Source organism: Hevea brasiliensis, unplaced genomic scaffold, assembly GCF_030052815.1.
Source record: "Hevea brasiliensis isolate MT/VB/25A 57/8 unplaced genomic scaffold, ASM3005281v1 Scaf114, whole genome shotgun sequence".
Classification (NCBI taxonomy): domain Eukaryota; kingdom Viridiplantae; phylum Streptophyta; class Magnoliopsida; order Malpighiales; family Euphorbiaceae; genus Hevea; species Hevea brasiliensis.
Window position 1 is genome coordinate 113083 of NW_026614602.1, and position 19191 is coordinate 132273.

Consider the following 19191-nt stretch of genomic DNA (forward strand, 5'->3'; position numbering starts at 1 on the left):
CTAGGAAGTTTCCCCATAGATTTGGTACTTGATGAGCGTGCTTGTTGTGCAATCTGATTTTCCAGCATCCTATTGTGTGTTTGCATTTGTTCCAGCCTTGCTTTCATCTCTCTCATCTCTTCATCACGCTTAGTTTGATTAGCAAGAATTTGTTGTAATAAAGCCTCTATGGTGAAACTTTGTTCTTGCTGTTTTGGTAAAGGTGCAAGATTTGGATTCTTTTGCTGAAAACTAGGTGGTAGTTGCCTAGGTTGTTGGTATTGATACCCTTGTTGTTGTGGTGGAAAGTTCTGAGTTGAAGCTTGATTTTGCTGATTCCCCCATGAAAAATTGGGATGATTCCTCCAAGCATATGAAGGATAATCTATTCCACAACTCATTGTTCCTTCTGCATAAGTAACTTTTTGAGAACTTCCAGAGCATGATGATGAACTGACTAGAATACTTAAATCCTCCATTTTCTTAGCAAGGACATTGTGAGTGCATCAAATTTGGCATTGATCATGTTGAATGGATCAAGCTCATACATTCCAGTAACTTGCCTTTTTTGAGTTTGAGTTGACCCTCTTGGACTACTCCATAGATGACTGTTCTTTGCTATTTTCTCTAACAACTCATAAGCTTCATCTTCATGCTTAATGATGAATTCCCCTCCAGTTTGAGCATCAATGATTCCTCTGATAGCAGGAGTGACATTTGTGTAAAAATTCTGGTTTATCATCCATTTAGGAATGGCATGATGTGGACATTGTCTCTCCAATTCCTTCCATCTCATCCATGACTCATAAAGAGTCTCATCTTCTCTTGGTCTAAAAGCAATCATTTGATTCCTCAACTCTTGAGTTTTTCTAGGTGGAAAGTATTGGGCAAGAAATGTATCAGTGAGCTGCTCCCAATTTGTAATTGAGTTGTGAGGTAAAGAATCAAGCCAATCCAATGCTCTATCTTTCAAAGAGAATGGAAACAATTTTAGCCTTGCTGCATCATCAGACACTCCTGGTTGCTTTTGCATGTCACATATCATAACAAACTTCTTAAGATGAGTATGAGGATTTTCTGAAGGATGACCTCCAAATTGAGAATTCTGAATCATTTGTAGTACTCCAAAATCCATCTTATAAATATTTGCATCAATTCTTGGTCTTGCTATACTCTCTCTTAAGTCATCAAAATGAGGAAATGCATGATCCATCATACTTCCCTTAGGCACATTAGCATTTACAACTTCTTCACCATGAGCTGCATTTTCATTGTTTCGATCATTTCCAGCATTACCACTACCAATTCCAACTCTTTCTTCAGCCATTTCTTGTTCAATTTCAGCTGCTATCAAAGCTTCTTTTCTTCTTCTGGTTTCTTTCTTGTTGGCTCTACAAAATTTCTCAATTTCAAGATTGAACAATAAGGATGTGTCACTTGTGCTTCTAGCTCTTCTCATAAAAGATTAAGAGTACCTAAAAAAGAACAAACAAATACAAAATGAAAAGATAACAAAGATAAAACTATAAACAACTAAAATAATCAAGAATTCAATCTTAAACAAACACTCCCCGGCAACGGCGCTAAAAACTTGATGTGGCCCAACCGCAAGTGCACGGGTCGTATAAGTAATATAGAAAAGATATCGTTCCCACGAGGAGTTGTGTTAATGATTGAATTTTTGATATAAAAGTTCTAACTAATTTGGACTATTTTTGAAATTAAATTAATAAATTGATGGCTATTGAGATGTGAATTCTATGTGTGTGAGATTTATAATCTATCCAACAATGTATTAATTAAACTAAAATTGTATCAAATTGAAATAAGCAAGTTGAAATATGGCAAAATTTAAAATGGCAAGTAATTATATTCGATTAGAAATTAACAATGATAAAAAGGCGATTCCGGAGTTCGGGAGTTCATATTTAAGTCATTTTGGGATTTTCCCTAGCTAGCCCAATCCATGAAATTTATGGGTTTAAAGGAGATTAATTCTAAAATTCTTTGAAAACTCTTTCGAGTGAGACAATGAGTGCCTTAATTAACTTAATCCTACTTTCGCGGAGTTAAAATTAACCATGACCCATTAGGTTCTTTAATCAATCTATTAAAACCCTCTTAACCCTTAGTCCATTTCTAGATCTAAGTTAATTAAGTCCAATTTCTTGATTAACTATCACTTGGTTTTCTTGTAATACCCCGTTTGCATAGCCTGGTAGATTTCACTGTTCCGGTGACCGGTGTCGGTCCGGATAATTAAGGGGATTAGAACCATACTTAAGACAACTAGAGAAGCCATAAACACAAATAATTAGTAATGTTTAATTAGTTAACTATAAATAAGAAAAACAGAACATAAGAGGTTAAACGAGCGAGAGTCATAGCGATGGGTGACCTCCTCGGGAACGACTGCGAAGTCATTTTAAACTCAAATTTTGAACCGTAAAAAGTGACGCTGCGGTCCTTAGGACCCTTATGAACACAGTGGAAAAGAGAAAATCATGAAAAAGAACTGTTAAGCCAGTCAAATAATTAGGTCAGGGAGCCAGAAGAAATATTGGATTATTTACAAACAGGGATGAACCGGCGAGGGGCAATTTGGTCAATTGACCCCGAGAGCTGACTCCTGACCTAACTGTCTAATAAAATCGAAGAAAAGAAAATTTCGGAATCGAGAATTAAATTAAAGAACTAATAGAAAAAAATAAATAAAAAAAAGAAAAAGATGAAAAAGTCAAAGTTGATGACATCATGAATGATGTCATAAACAAATTAATTAAGTGAATTATTAAATTGGAATTTTTGGTCTTCTAAAAGGGATAAAGGTGAAAGAAAATAAAGAAAAAAAAAAAACAAAAAATTCCTTTCTTCTTCTTCTCTCTTTGCCGCCCAATTTCTTCCTCTCATCTCCATGAAAGCTTCTTCCATTTAAGCTTACTTTTAAGCTTGAATTTCTTCACCCAATCCACATAACTCCCCTAAAAACTTCATTAGACCTTGCAATCTCAACCTAAGAACAAGAAAGAAGGAGGAAAGGAAAAGAGAAAGTGAAGAATTGGCATTTAAGTTAAGGTTAGTATGTTAAACTTCTTATTTCTTCACTTAAATGCATGATTAATGGTTGAAATGAACTTAGGATTAAGGAAATGAAATAAAAATATGGGGGAAGGACACACTGAATTTTTGGCCAGCATTGTGAAGAGTGTAATTTGCATGGCTTGATTGGCTTGGATAGGAATATGAACCTTAATGAGTTAAGTGATGTTAGTTAAAGGCATTGAAATGGTTAAATGCAAGAGTTAATGAGATTAGGGTTTCAATGCTAGGGTTTATGAACCAAAATTTGGAGAAATGCATAAATGGAATGTTTGACCGATTGTGAAATGAAATAATGGTCAATTATGACCAAATAAGTTGTGTGGGAATTGTTGGAATAAAAACCAAATTCGTAGGTCCAATGGTCATGCTACTGGCAGCATGACCAAACCCACTTTGAAGGACCAAAACTCAAATTTTACAAGTCCAATTGATATGACACCAATTGGAGATGAAAATAGACATAAAATAGCACAATTTTCATTAAGGAACCATGGCCAAAAACTGACTAAAACTTGGTGAAACAATTGACCACAGTGAAATGAGAGCAAGCTGCCACTGCACCAAACTGACCAAATGAACAGTAACTGTTCATTTGGTCATAACTCGAGTTAGGAGGGTCAAAATGACCTGAAATTTTACCAGAAATTAGATAAGACATAGATCTAAAACTGTCATGAAGAACACCACCCCAAATTATGCCATTAACCCATTCAAATTATTGAGCAAAGTTAAGTTACCAAACCTGCAACTTTGCAAAAATTTCATTGAGCAGCAATGTTTGAAGGGTTATAACTCTCTCTACAAAACTCAGATTTAGACGATTCTTGAACCAATGGAAACATAAGACATAGTAGAAAATTTCATATGAAGAAAGTTAGACCAAATTATGAACTTAACTTGATCAAATTACTGACCAAAGTTTGATCAAAATCTGCCAGAACCCAAGATACCAGTATGAGCGATTGCGTAAGCGATAAACTTATTTTGGCCATAACTTGAGCTACAAAACTCCGATTGAGGTGATCCAAAAATTAGAATACACTTAAGACAATAAGGAACATTTTCTATGAAGGAAGTTTTGTCAAATTCCAACAGTAGATTGACCAATGGAACAGTGCAACTTCAGAGCACCAAAACCGAAAATTGGCAATTTTGCCAAAATGACCTAAGCTTTGAGAAAATGACCAAAACCAACAAGTTTGGTGACCAAAATATGGTATGTGGGTGAAGTTGGAGTTCCCGTACCTATTAATCCTTAAAAAGTCAATAATTTTACTTGAATATTATAGTGAATAGTAACCCGAAACACAAAAACTTTGAGAACGTCGAATTTAAAGCAATAGAGCTAGTTAAAGTGAAGTTAAATTTATTTTTGGACTTATGTTAAGTTATGGTACTGAAACACTATGAAATTGTGTGTTTTAGCTGAAAAAGACTTGGAAGCTCGGAGAGACTGAGTCAAGGCCTAGAGGCGACTCCAGTCAGGTTTGTGCACAATAAATTTATGTAATTGTTTTCCAATTGAAAATTTGAGTTGCTATACTTTATGAAATCGCTGTGTTATTTATGAATTGTGTTGCCACTTTGTGAATACAAAAATGACTTTGAAAATTGTTTGGGATCTCTCATAAATTATTGAAAATAATTGTTTTAAATTGATTTTGGATTCACACTTAGCATGACAGTATCACATTTCCTCCTTCATTTATGGGGTTGAGATCGTTTATTTTCCTCCCTCTCTGGCTTGCCAGTTGAGGTTGTAGATCGGATGAGTACTCATTAGCTAGCTAGCCACCTCCCTCATTGATTTCGATTAATGGGGTTGAGATTGCTTTGTCGTGGTGTACAACGCGGCATTGATCGGAAATTTTGTGTCATGGCTTAAGTTGTGTATGATTTTGGCAACACTGTGTTTATGAAATTGTTTGACTAAACTGTGTTTAATATATTATTTGACAAAATGAGTTGTTGTGAGCTTTGATATTTGTGAAATGTGATTGTGAAGTATTCAAATTATGTTTCATCAATAAATGATTTATGTATCGTATTTTAAATTTTTATTGTGCACCACTGAGTATGTTTATACTCAGCGATAGTTTAATTCTTTATCGCGAGATAAGAGCAAGGAGAAAGCGAGAGTGAGCTGCGGGATTGACAAGAACTTCTTGATCCCTTTTGTACGGGTATTGTTTTATACCCTTATGGTTATTTTGATGTAAATACTGTAATGTCATAAGTATCAATGTAAATTGAGCAGTTGTAAATAAATTGTAATAATATTATTTTGGGTTGCTTATGTAAATTTAATATTTGTAAATATGAATTTTCTGCTTTATGCCTTGTTAATGAAGTATTAAAAATTTTGTGATGACCAAATTTGATTAAATTGTGGAAATTGCTTTGAAGTGATTTGAATTGGGTTGATTTGAGTTTTATTGGAGATTGGGAGTTGTGGAAAACTTTTGGAAGTGCTTTTTACAGGTCTTTGAAGAACTGGTTTCTCAAAATACAGAGGGAACTCTGTCAAAATTTTTATAAAATTTGTGGCAAAATTTAAAATGGACAAAATTTTTTACTAGTATTTAAACTTGAATAAATGGTTTTTAATTCCCACTAAAATGCTCACCACTTCCAAAATGTAAGAAAATTGTTTTAAAATCCCTTGTAGAGTACTTAATGAGTTATCGGTAGGTGAAGTTCGGTAGTTCATTAAGTATTCTACGGGATCATGTTATGCCTTACGGAGGGGTAAGGTGTGACATGTTTTAGTGGTGCTTCAACCAAGGATTAAGAACATAACTTAATGGGGCCCTTCATTAAGCATGTGAATAAGCACACAAGAAATGGATTAAACCTCATAAATTCATTAAATTGGAACTAACCCAGTTCAAATCCACAAAAATAACTAAAATATTACATCCCTTACTCCAGAATCAAAGAAAACTACTCACAATCCATGTTTAACACAAGAAATTCTAAGTTAATATGGAAATAAAGCTTTAATCTAAGCTAAGAAACAAGAAGCCCAACACTAGAAAGGTAGGAAAAATGCAAGAAAAGAAAGAAATATCCAAATCTGGTTGGAAATGGTGTGGGAGACGATTGTGACTCTTCAGCTGCTGCTGCCCTCTCCTTTCCCTTTTCTTCCTCTCTTCCTTCCAAAATGAGATAAGGGCCTATTTATATCTTTTTTCTGACAAGGAGCCCTAAAATGGTGTGTTTGAGGTGTGATTTTCTGAGGGAATCTTCTGCCAGCTCATTATGAAGTCTTTATGGGACTGCATAAGTGGACTCATCAGTTATACAGTCCCTTATGCAATTTTCGGCTGGTTTCTGGCTCTCTGTGCGAAACTGCATGAGCAAGGTGTAAGACTGCATAAGTTATGCACAATTCTGTGAGGCTGCATAAGGGAGGCACGAATCTGCATAAGTTATGCGGCAACTTATGCAGATTTCGGCAGGTATTGGAACATTATTTCTTCTCCTTATGCAAATCTGCATAACTTATGCGGCAAGTTATGCGCAATTTGGCCAATGTATACTTCAACTTTGAAACTTATTTTTGACATATTTGGCTGCAGAAATCACTCTTCAATGGTAAAATTTCTTTTTACTCCCTCAAAAACACCATTTTACCTACAAAACAAAGTAAAATTACAAATTAATCCAAAAAGTGGCAATTATGAAAAACTATCTAAATAAGTAATGAATTTAGCTAAAAGTGACTAATAATCAAATAAATGGCTATGAAATTAAACCTAGATGACTATGCAAAATGCATATATCACCTCTCTTAGTTCTAACCTTTGCCAGTGAGATCAACTCAAAGCCGACCTTTCTTTTATTATCCAAGTGTGGGAGCCAGCGAGATCAACTCAAAGTCGTGCCTATCCCGAATTATTCATAATAAGAATCGGGTCCCAGCGAGTCAAGCTCCAGCCGTGTCTACCCGTCCTACTCATATCTATATATACCACATACACATCAACTCACACACACAGCTCCAGATTGTCATAACACAACAATCAAAGCAATATCATCAGGTATAAATGCAAAATAGGGTGTGCCTAATATTTAACTACATACATATATGTATAAGTGATGCATAGTCATGCCTGAAATATAATAATATTGAAATTATAAATAAAATCAATATCTACTCATAGATTGATCAGAAACTGCTGTGGTGGCTGAGGGGAGAAGGATGGATGACCCTGATCACGTAGATAATTATGTTATAAATTTATTAGTGCTAACCCAAATCAAGAATTTTAAAGAAATAAGGGCAGCTTAATTTATACCGGAAATCCAGCAGAGTCTCCTCTATATCAAGAACTTACCCAACTTGCAAAGTTGTTCAAATAACACTTCTAAAATCACAAATCTCACATTCACATCCCATCAATATCACATGACCCCTCCTACACCCTTCAATCCAAGCAAATCTCATAAAATAAAAAATTATGTTTTTGTCCCTAAAACTGATACAGTGTAAAAATTACTCAAACGAGCTATAAAAATTCTAAAATTTTACCTTGCAGCCCTTAATAAAATTATAAGACTATTGTAAAAAGATTTATAATTTTCTAATCACCCACGAATATTTTTATGAAGTTTTATTCTAAACCGGTATTAGGTGAAATTGAGCAACTTGGAGTTCGAGTTTACCTATGTCAAATCTGACACCTGAAACGCATCTAGAACATCTGAAAATGCTAGGATTGATTATAATATCGATCACGTTCCAAGACAGGCCGCTAGGCAACTGGATCTGGCTGAAAATGCAGTCCCGGCGCAGGTGAGCTATCATCGATCTGATTGCACCTAAATTAAGTCCAAAATTTGTTAACAATTATCATAAAATTATTTTTAATTTTTGAGACCGTCCGATGATAGCTTTTTTTAAACGGTGTCCAATCGGAGCAGGGCCAGTCCCATCTCAAAGATTTCATCACTCTAAGTTTATCGGTAGTCTCGAATTTTTGATCCGAAAGTTGGATTGTCGAAAAAGTATTTGGAAAGGTGATGCCACCATTTTCTCTCTCCTCTTTCTCTCTCTTTGAAAACTTCCGAAAACCTCCATGGACGGGACATCGCTGGTCGGGATGGGAAGTCCATGGTCCCAAGAGTCGAGCCCCACCTTTCCCATGCCGATGGGTCACCAGAGTTGGCTGGAAACGGCTTGGAAAACTCTCTCTCTCTCTCTCTCTCTCTCTCTCTCTCTCTCTCTCTCTCTCTCTCTCTCCGATCTCCTTGCCGGTGAGCCACTATTCCCCGTCCGCCATCGTCTAGCCAAGGGGAAGTCACTGGGAGCCTCACTGGTCGTGGGGATGAGGGGCCGTTGGAGAAAATAAGGGAAGAGGAAGGGGAAGAGTGATGGGGAAGAGAAGAGAGGGGGGGGGGGGGACAGCTAAAAAATTTTTTTTCTAAACTTTTAATTACAAATAAGTCCCCCAACTTTTTATGTGTTTACAATTAGGCCCAAAATTCTTTTATTATGTTAAAATTTAATAAAACTTTAGTAAAGATAAAAATAAATATACTCTAGGGAAATTTAATTATTTTATTCTCATTTAATAAATTAACATTAATTTATGTTTAATAAAAACAAAATTACGAATAACAATTTAAAATAATAATAATAATAATAATAATAATAATAATAATAATAATAATAATAATAATAATAATAATACATGTAGAAAATGACATTGATAAGGTAAAATATCATTATTTTAAAAATACTAATTTAGGACCTTGAATAAGATAGTAATAAATTACAATCACAATTTTAAAATATTTTCTCTCTCTCTCTCTCTATATATATATATATATAATTGGGTTGTTACGATTTTCTCCATTATCTTTTTCTTTCTCATCTATTTTCTTTTTCAATATTTTTTTCTTTCTCATTTATTTTCTTTTCCAACATTTTTTTTCTTTCTCATTTTTCTTTTTCATGAACTTTTTATTTCTCATTTATTTTATTTTTTATCATTTCTTTTTATCATTTTTCTTCTTCATATTCTTTTTTTTTCTCATCTAATTTCTTCTTCATCTTCTTTTTCTTTCTTATCTTTTTTATTTAATTTATTTTTTATTATAATTTATTTTTGTTCATATATTTTTTGTTAGTAAATTATTTCTAATATTATTTTTTAGTATTTTTTCTTAATTTTTGTTATAATATATATGTCAACTTTTTTACTAATTTATTTTATAAATATATTTTTATATTTAATTTTTTAGTTATTATTTTGATTAATAATTATTATTAGCCATTTGTATTTATATTAATTTTGTGGTACTTATTTTTCATTAATAAAATATTATTTTAGTAGTTTTTAGAATAATTTCCAATTCAGAAATTATTTTGTAATTTTTAGAATAATTTTTTAAGATATTTTTTATTTGTTATTTTAAATTTTATTTAACTGATTATATATTAGTTGCTATTAGTAACTAATAATTTTTAATTAAAAATTTTATTTTTAGAATTTGATCATTTTAGCAATTGATTCAATGTTTAATTGCTATTTACTATTGATTTATCAATTAGTTGTGAATCAATTTAACAAATAGTCTCATTACAATTGATTGAATCAGTTGCTAATCGATTTTAATGAATTAATAACCAATTTGATCGGTTGCCAATATTTTTTTTATGAAAATAATATATATATATATATATATATATATATATATATATATATATAATTTATCATAATTTTAATTAATATAATATTTATAAATTGATTAGTTGTATACATTAGAATACGGGAAGTCTGACTCTTCGTCATGGCTAATTTTATTTATTTAATTTTTTAAAAAATTCTAGCTATAGTGAAAACCGTAAAATTAAGGTAAACAATTTTTAGGATTGTGAGCTAAAACCATGCCATTAGAAGCTAAAATCAAAATTTTAAGAAAAAAAATAATAGAATAAGGGTCATATATAATTAAAATCCAATTATATATTTGCATTTTGATATTTTTATAATTTCCGTTAAATAATTATTTGAGTTAGTTAAGAACTAAAACTATTTAAAAGTAATTTATATATCTTTATTTAAATCAATTAGAATTATTGGAATACTAACCCAATGCCCCTTTTCCTCCATGACTCCACCACTCCACTCTTGAACACCAATTTTTTTAGATTTTATTTTTAAATTTGTTTAAAATCTTCTAAGTTTAACAGTATTCAAGACATTTGCTTACATTTTTTTCTTTACTTTTTTGTAAAAAAATTATTTACCTTTTTTACATAAAAATAACAATCCACTCATTAACCCATTGAATTTGAGAGATTAAATTAAAATAATTTTATTATTTTTTAATTAATTTTTTAAGTTATCATTTTTTTTATAAAATTTCAATCCATCATTAATTGATTTGATTTTAGAGATTAAGAATATGTGACATCTTAGTTTGTTTTTTCTTCAATTAGATGATAAACACTCATTAACATTTTTCTTGTGATATTTACAATTTTTAATAACTTGAGAGCAAATCCCAAAACCCAAATAACTTGTGATATTTACCTTATTTTGACAAAAAAAAATGAAATATTAATTCCAAAACCCAAAGGAAATATCTTCATATGAGCAAATCCACAATACAAATGATGAGCACAGTGCACATTGCCACATTCAAAGAATAATAATAAGGCAGAATTTGGGGCATGTTGTTAAAACAAATTAATAATAATTACATAAATATTAAATTGATAGAGATATATAATTGAAAACTAATATATATATATATATATATATTAGAACCAAAGAGAAATATTATACTTAAAAAAAATAAATATAATTTTATTTAAAATCAACAAACTAAATGTATAAAAATAATAAAAAAAGTACATTACAAACTAACTTCAATTATGATTAAAATACGGTTATAGTATTATATTAATTATTAAAAATTAATATATTATGATAATATTATATTATATAAAAAAGTTTTTTAATAAAAAAAATTAAATTACAATTATGAGTTTTAATTATAATAACAATTATCCTATTACAACTAAAATTCTAAATTTTAATAAATATGGATGATAAGACAAACTATATAAAAAATTTTAAAATGCTATTGTTTGTGAGCCACTTAAGCGGTGCTACTCCCGAGCGCGCATCTTCGGCATTGTTTCCGTGAAGCCAACAAGGCAGCAGATTGTCTCGCTAATCTTTGCTTTCCAGTCCTCCCAGTGAAGTGGCTTCGCATCTTGCCTGGGACATGCAAGGATCTTTTGCCCGAGGGTGGTTCTTGTTGCTCATGGTATTACATTTAATAAAAATAAAAAATTTGTTCTCTTGTTGCAACTCTAAAAATTTTGAAGAGAAAGAAACTTCTATATTATAAGTTACTTTAATTTAGTGAGATCGGTTTTATTGGATTCACCTTCAAAGTTATGAAATTGAATTATATCAAATTAGGCTAATTTGTTACTTAGACATTTGCATGTTATTTCTTATTTTCCTTTGAACACAGATATGGAAAGGGAGCTTGATCATTTGGTATGCTCATTCATGTAACTCCTAAATTGGGTTGGCGTATGCAATTAAATATCTTGCAATTGTTTAGTGATTGTTAGTCCTAGAGTTTATAATATGAATCATTTGCTCTTCCTATCAATTTATGCAATTGGGTCATACCACAGATAAAGTTTCTGGAAGCTGCTGTTACTTAAAAGAAGAAGATTGGATTTAAAGGTATAATTATGCTTGTTTCATAAAACTAGCATTATTCTTGAGTAGTGTGAATTTGAGTAATTTATTTTTCAACTTTCTTCTTTCTTTCTTAATTAATGAAAACTTTTTCTTTTTTTCATTTCGCTAAAATTCTAAAAGAAATTGAAACTATTTCCTTCCGATTTGGGAATTAATATTTCATTTTTTTGGTTAAATAAAGAAGCGTTGATAAATAGAATGTGACACTATTTTCAATTTTAGTTTATTAAAATTGTATGGTTTTATTAGTGAAAATCTTGTACAAACCCAACATCAAATGCATTAGCTCGTGTAAATATTATTACTTGGAGTGAAGTAAGGAATTTGTGTCAGTGAAATGAAAGAAAATTATTTTACTTAATTTAAAAAAAATTGTATAATAATAAACTATCTATTAAGAGAAAAAAAAATAATGTTTGTAATTTTTTAATATATTACAATAATTTTAATAAAAAAATAATTTTATGAAATAATAAATTTTCATTACAAATCTTAAATTTATAATTGTAATTGATGAGTTTTCATTTTCTGCAAGAGTCACATAATCTCTTAATCATCAATATTATCAAAAGCATCTTTTCTATATATATAATCAACAATTGATCTCCCATTCAATTCCACAATTGAATTTTCACTATTTTCATTTCACTATTTTCATTGTATAAAATCCTTGTAAGTTGTAATATAAGAGATGGAAGGGGTAAATGATGATTCTGTAAATATGAAATAGAGACGAGATGACAGTTAAATAGAAAAGGAAGAGTTAGAGAGAAAAAGAGATGATTGTGTTTTTTAGAGTTTTAAAAGATAGGTTTTATTATTTATTTTAAAAAAATAAAATATTTATAGTAAAGTGTCAAATAAGTTTAAATTTATTAAATATAATAATAATTCAAAGATTTTAAAGGGATCAAAAAATTGTTTTAGTGGTGCCATATAAATAATTTAATATATACTCTTATAATAATATTAGACTATAAGAGTATTTTTATCATTAATTAAGCAAAATCTGTGCAGGAAATTAATTTCTCTGCGAAGAATTGATAATGCCACCCATCGAATGATCAAAGCCAAACTCCCCTTCAGCATTTCGATACCAAAGTAGGAAATTGAAGTTACTATGTATGGAATTCAAACTTTGATGTAAATAAGAACATAAAAATGTTGGAATTCTTGAAATCAATCATAACTTATGTTCACATAAAGATTATGGAGTTCAATTGAATTTTAAGTTCGAAGTGCATTGAAAGCATATTACACGCCTACTGAAGGCATTGAGTTATGATGAATCAGAATTTGCAATTGTTGTGTTGTGCAAAATCCACTAAATAGAAAATCATAATGTGAGGTCTCCACTAATTCCAAAATCCGCTGTGCTAGTCCTCATTCTGGAGGTAGATTTATAAGAATGGTTCAATTCCATTCTTGTAGTAGGTAGAAACAGATAATACATAGTTAAAAAAATTAACGCATGTTTACACATGTATTAACGTATTCCAATACATAAAGGAAAACAGAAGTAAAGAAGGAGAATAAAGATCACATATAAGATTGATGTAATTATTTATAGAAGATTCCAATTACATAGTTGGAATTCAAATTTAAAAGAAAATACTATTTTCCCTTGCGTCAAAGGGAAATATTGTCGACATTATTCTATACTTTTTTATTTTTTAGATGATTGTCGATATTATTCTATACTTTTTTAATAGCAGTTACCCAGCTAAGCGGTAGAGCCTCAATGGGGCACAATTGGCTCGAATTCCTTGACCTTCACATAGATAATAGTTTCATAAACTTCAATGAGACTGCCATTACTTACTTCCAAAGTAAGACGATAGTTGGTCCCATCCACCACCTGCTTTTCTGCTTTCAGGACTTTCAAAAGCGCCAAATGCGTTCGCTGTTCATAGTTCATACCATGTATTTTCAGAGAACAAGAAATTGAAAGCTAAAAAATTAAACTGAAAAGATATTAAATTCCATTTTTTTGAAAATAAATACGTAAGCAAATCAAAATTGCGAAAAAAGAAAATATTAAAAAAAAAAAAGAAGAAATGAAGCGCAATTAAAAGAAAATATTTTAAACTGGAAATCCATCATCCTCATCCTCAAAGTCAAATTGAATGAAATTTAGATCTTAAACTGGATTGAGAACCTTTGCATCGTTGTAATCATAGACAACGAAGTGAGCGAGGCTTTGGATCTTAGGGCTCTTGGGATCCACGGGTTCATATTCTCCAGATCCTGCCATTTCCTTGGAAAATTTAATTGTAGAAGATAAGCTGCAGTTATTGTTATATGGAACGCCAAGAAATATATGTAGATATTTATAGATGGAACCAAATCGCACTTTTTCAATTTCGCCGTCTTGAGATATGGAGATTGGAGACATCCTGCATGAACTCCATGCCTTGTGTCAGCCTCAATGGGACAGAGGTAGACAAGGGTTTCCAAACCAAACTGTTGAGCATGAGAAATTTTACTATTTTTTAAGAAAAAGGTTTTAAATCCCTTTGCAATTTTTCGATGCCCAATTCAATTAAATTATAGTATAACATAGTAGCAGGTTTACCACACTAAAATGGGAGTTAATTGACTTTTTTTTCTTAAATTATTCATATATATTAATATATTTATTTAAATTAATCTTCATAAATTCATATATTAAATTATCTTTTTAAATGGATGATGTATTTTTACTAATAAGAAATAAATTAATCCTGAATTTTTTTTACATCTGTCGTTGGTAAAACGATTTTGGGCAATATTATAATCTATACTATAAATAAACATAGGAAGGAGAAAAATGCACATAATGATTTATATTATTTATGAAAATATCAATAAAATGTATCTATATCAACAGAAGTATGTATTTGTCACTAAGTAATATACATAGTGACAAAACTCCATTGCCAATTAAAATTAATTTGTCGCTAATTACTTTCAGTGACAATGTATCGGTCACTACTATTTTTATCAATTAAAAGCTATTCTACACAAATTCATCACTAATAATTTTTAGTGGCGACTTATTCATTATTAAATCTAAAAATACTTTCGATTTCTAATATTATTATAATTAATATAAATTAAAATTTTTGTATTATTTTAATAATAAATCTACTTGCATAAAAAATTTTATTATAATTCTATATTCTTAATTCTATAAATATTATTTATTTATTAAAAATTGCTTATTTTATTATAGTAAAATTAATAAACAACCTTAAACACCGTAATTTACTTCCACTCATTTATTTTTTTAATTGTTCTAAATATTTATAATATTAAATTATAAAATTATAATTAAAAAATTAAAATTTTAATTAACATAATTGTAAAATTATTATTAAAAATTAACTATTAAATTAAATAAAATATTTATGTTTATATCACTAGATATGAAATAGTAATTTTATTTAATGACAAATATTTTATTTATTATAAATAGATTTTAAAAAAAATCCTAATAACAAATAAACTTTTAGATTATAAACTTTTACATTTAAACATTCTATTTTTGTGTAATAAGACCTAAGTCTAATTAACTTTGACGTGTAATATGATTTTTTTCTTTTTTCACTATATTTTTGTATGTCTTTTTTTTCTTCATTGAGCAAAATCTATTTATAAATCTTTAAATGTTTTGAGTTTTTTGTATGCTACAAGTATTATTCTTACGAGAGTAGTTGTTGAATAGGAGAAAAAAAAAACGTGGACCAAACCAAATTGTTGAGTATGAGAAATTTTACTATTTTTTTAGCAAAAAATTTTAAATACTTTTTCAATTTTTATTTTCCTTTCTTGCCATGGGCTCTTTCCTTACTAGAATAAATTTCATTAGTTATTCCTAAACTTTAAGAGTTATAATATAGTCGTTTCTAAACTTAAAAATGTAATATAAAATTTTTTAAATTTTGAAATTTTACACAGTAAATTTTTTTGAACTCTCAATAGTTGATTTATACAATTTAGAGTAGTAGATTATCTATATCAACATGTTTCTTTATACTTATAAATAGACTATGAGGGTTAGAACACTTTTACTGTGAAAAATTTTAAAATTTATAGGTTTTATGTTATATTTTTAAACTGATAAACATATTTGTTACAACTCTTGAAATTTATCCATCTAAGTAGAGATGGTATCGATACTTTCAATACTCAATTCAATTCAATTATAATATAACACAATGGCTGGTTTGCCACACTAAAAAGGAGTTAATTAATATATATATATATATATATATATATTTTGACCCTCATAAATTTTTAAATGGATCAATAGGAAGTAAATTGATCCCATTTTTTTTTAAACCGCCATTGGTATAATGGTTTTGGGTAATATTATAATCTATACTATATATAAATATAAGAATGGAAGGCTTTGTTAAAAATGCACTTTATGATTTATATTAATTATGAAAATACCAATAAAAATATATCTATAGTGACATATGTATGTATTTATCACTAACAATATATATTAGTGACGAAACTCCGTCGTTGATTCAAATTAATTCATTGCTAATTACTTTCGATGACAATGTATTCGTCGCTAAAACTTTCATTAATTTAGAGCTATTCTATGCAAAATTGTCACTATTAACTTTTAGTGACGACTTGTTTGTCACTAAATTTGTAAATAATTTTAATTCTAATATTGCAATAATTAATATAAATTAAAATTTGATATTGTTTTAATAGTAATTATATTTACACCAAAAATTCTATTATAATTCGATATTCCTAATTTTATAAATATTATTAATTTATTAAAATTATTTATTTTATTATAATAAAATTAGTAAACAATCTTAACACCGAATCTCACTTCTACTCATTTGTTTTTTTAATTAGTCTAAATATTTATGAATTCATAATATTAAATCATAAAATTATAATTAAAAATTAAATATTTAATTAACATAATTATAGAATTATTATTAAAAATTAACTATTAAATTAAATAAAAAAATTGTATTTATATCATTGTATATGAAATACTAATTCTATTTAATGATAAATGTCACGACCCAACCTATGGGCCGGACCGGCACTAGGACCTGGGCCAGCCTAAAGCCCCCGAGGCCCGTAGTAAGCCTAACTGTTCATTAACCCAACTCTAAGGCCCATTTGGGCCCAATATCATGAAAACAAATGCATGCAGTCTGGCCATAAAATGGACTTTCCAACGGGGAGTTTTCGACTCACCCGACCTGTAAACATAATAAATACTCAATTGGGGAGCTCAGCTCACCCTCCACATACTCATATCCTCATAAAAATAAATGGGAGCTCAGCTCCCTCATCCAATCCATCAAACATGCATATCATTATACGTTTACAGGTCCAACATGATAATAATATTACAGACCATAATCAAATAAATACTTCTAACACATGCGAAAATTCTAGGAGTAAATAAAATTACACAAATATTGATAAACAACCTGCGAAGGAGAAAAGCAGGTTAACCAAAATAAAATCCTCCTGTAGCCTGAAAAAATATTGAACAGGAGTGAGCGTTCGACTCAGAGAGTAAAATATCAATTTTAACCATAATCTCTATAACTATCTAAAACTAATGCACCCTGTAGAGTGAAATGCAACATCAACATCATTTTCACATCATAACATCAAAAAGGTAATTTGGAGCACTCACGCACCCTGTAGCATCAATCATAACATATGGGAGCTGATCCCCTATACAGCTCTCTTAAATCCAACCTGGTGCCAGCGAAGAACTCAAGCCGGACTTTCGCTTAATAAACCAAATCGAGGGTCCCAGCGAAGAACTCAAGCCGTGACTACCCCTCGAAGGATCGGGTCCCAGCGAAGAACTCAAGCCGTGACTACCCGTCCTATCCATAGTCCACACCACATCACACGGACGCCAACGCACGCACACTGCTCCAAATTACCGCAACAACATCATGGCACTTTAACAGTTATCAATGCATCATAAATCGTGCCTAGAGTTTAACTACATAAATATATGCATATAAGTGATGCATGGGCATGCTTGAACATATAATAATATCGAAATTATAATTAAAATTAATATTTTACTCACAGACTTGACGACAATCAATCACCGTGGGCGGGCGGAGGAAGAAGGTCAGCTCACCTGACAATTTTATTACAATCATTTAATAAATTTGACTCAATACAAATAAAGAAAAAGACCAATACGTCCTAAGTCGTGCCGAAAATCCCGCAGAGTCTCCCCTATACCTAGGACCTACCCAACCTGTAAAAAGGTTCAAATCACACTTCTATATTCGCAACTCATATATCTACAGTTCAATCACATCACACAGCCCCTCCTGGGCCCATCAAATCAGTCATTCATCATAGTATGTAAAATTGCAATTTAGTCCTTATAATTGATCATTTTTGCAAAAAATGCCCAAACAAGCTCTAAAAATTATAAAACTTTGCCCCGCGGTCCTTAGCAATATTACTAAGCTATTGCAAAAAGAATCGTAATTTTCTAAGCTACCACGAATATTTTACGGATTTTTAACCCTATTTAAGCACTAGAAAATTACGTAAAAACAAGGTTCGGGTTTACCTTTGCCGATTCCGACTTCGGGGACGCACTCGGGACATCTGACAATGGGGGGGTAGCCAAAACCTCGATCCAATTCGGAGACTTTTCCGGTAGCTGGTCTGTCTGGCCGGAAATTCACAGATCCGGACAACTGTCGAATTTTCGCGAATTGAGGATACCTACACGAAGCCCAATAATAATATATAAAAAATCAGGGGTGTTACATTATTCCCCCCTTACAGAAAATTCGTCCTCGAATTTTACACAAGGCAGAATAAAGTACATGATTACACATTGAACAGATAAGGGTACTTGCTACGCATGTCCCGTTCTGACTCCCAGGTGCATTCTTCCACTGACTGGCTCCTCTACAAAACCTTAACCATAGGGATCTGTTTTGATCTTAGCTGTCTCACTTGGTAGTCCACTATGGCTACAGGTTGCTCCTCAAATGTCAAGTTCTCCTTTAGTTCTATTACATCCGATTGTAGTACATGAGAAGGATCGGGAATATATTTCCTGAGCATGGAGATGTGAAACACGGGATGAACGTGAGAAATGTTGGGTGGTAGCTCTAGCCGGTAGGCAACTGCTCCAACTCTATCAGTAACCTCAAAAGGTCCAATATACCGAGGTGCCAACTTGCCCTTCTTTCCAAATCTCATGACTCCCTTCATTGGAGAAACCTTCAAGAATACATAGTCGCCTACTGCAAACTCCACATCCCTTCGTCTGGGGTCTGCATAACTCTTCTGCCTACTGAAAGCTGTTTTCAATCGTTCCCTGATTAAAGGAACTATCTCTGAAGTG

General features: G+C 30.8%; 1 protein-coding gene and 1 non-coding gene across 2 annotated transcripts; one reads left to right on the top strand and one right to left on the bottom strand.

Annotated features, from left to right (window-relative positions):
- The first annotated feature begins 731 nt into the window (after window positions 1-731).
- LOC131176451 (small nucleolar RNA R71) lies at window positions 732-839 on the top strand. Its single transcript, XR_009146519.1, has one exon. It is a non-coding gene; the product is annotated as a small nucleolar RNA R71 (small nucleolar RNA).
- A 12517-nt stretch (window positions 840-13356) lies between these two features.
- LOC131176449 (cysteine proteinase inhibitor 3-like) lies at window positions 13357-14104 on the bottom strand. Its single transcript, XM_058141506.1, has 2 exons — window positions 13978-14104; window positions 13357-13722 (listed from the first exon to the last, which is right to left on the bottom strand). Exons 1-2 carry the CDS (start codon window positions 14071-14073, stop codon window positions 13558-13560), a joined length of 261 nt encoding a protein of 86 aa, XP_057997489.1. The 5' UTR covers window positions 14074-14104; the 3' UTR covers window positions 13357-13557.
- Window positions 14105-19191: the final 5087 nt, after the last annotated feature.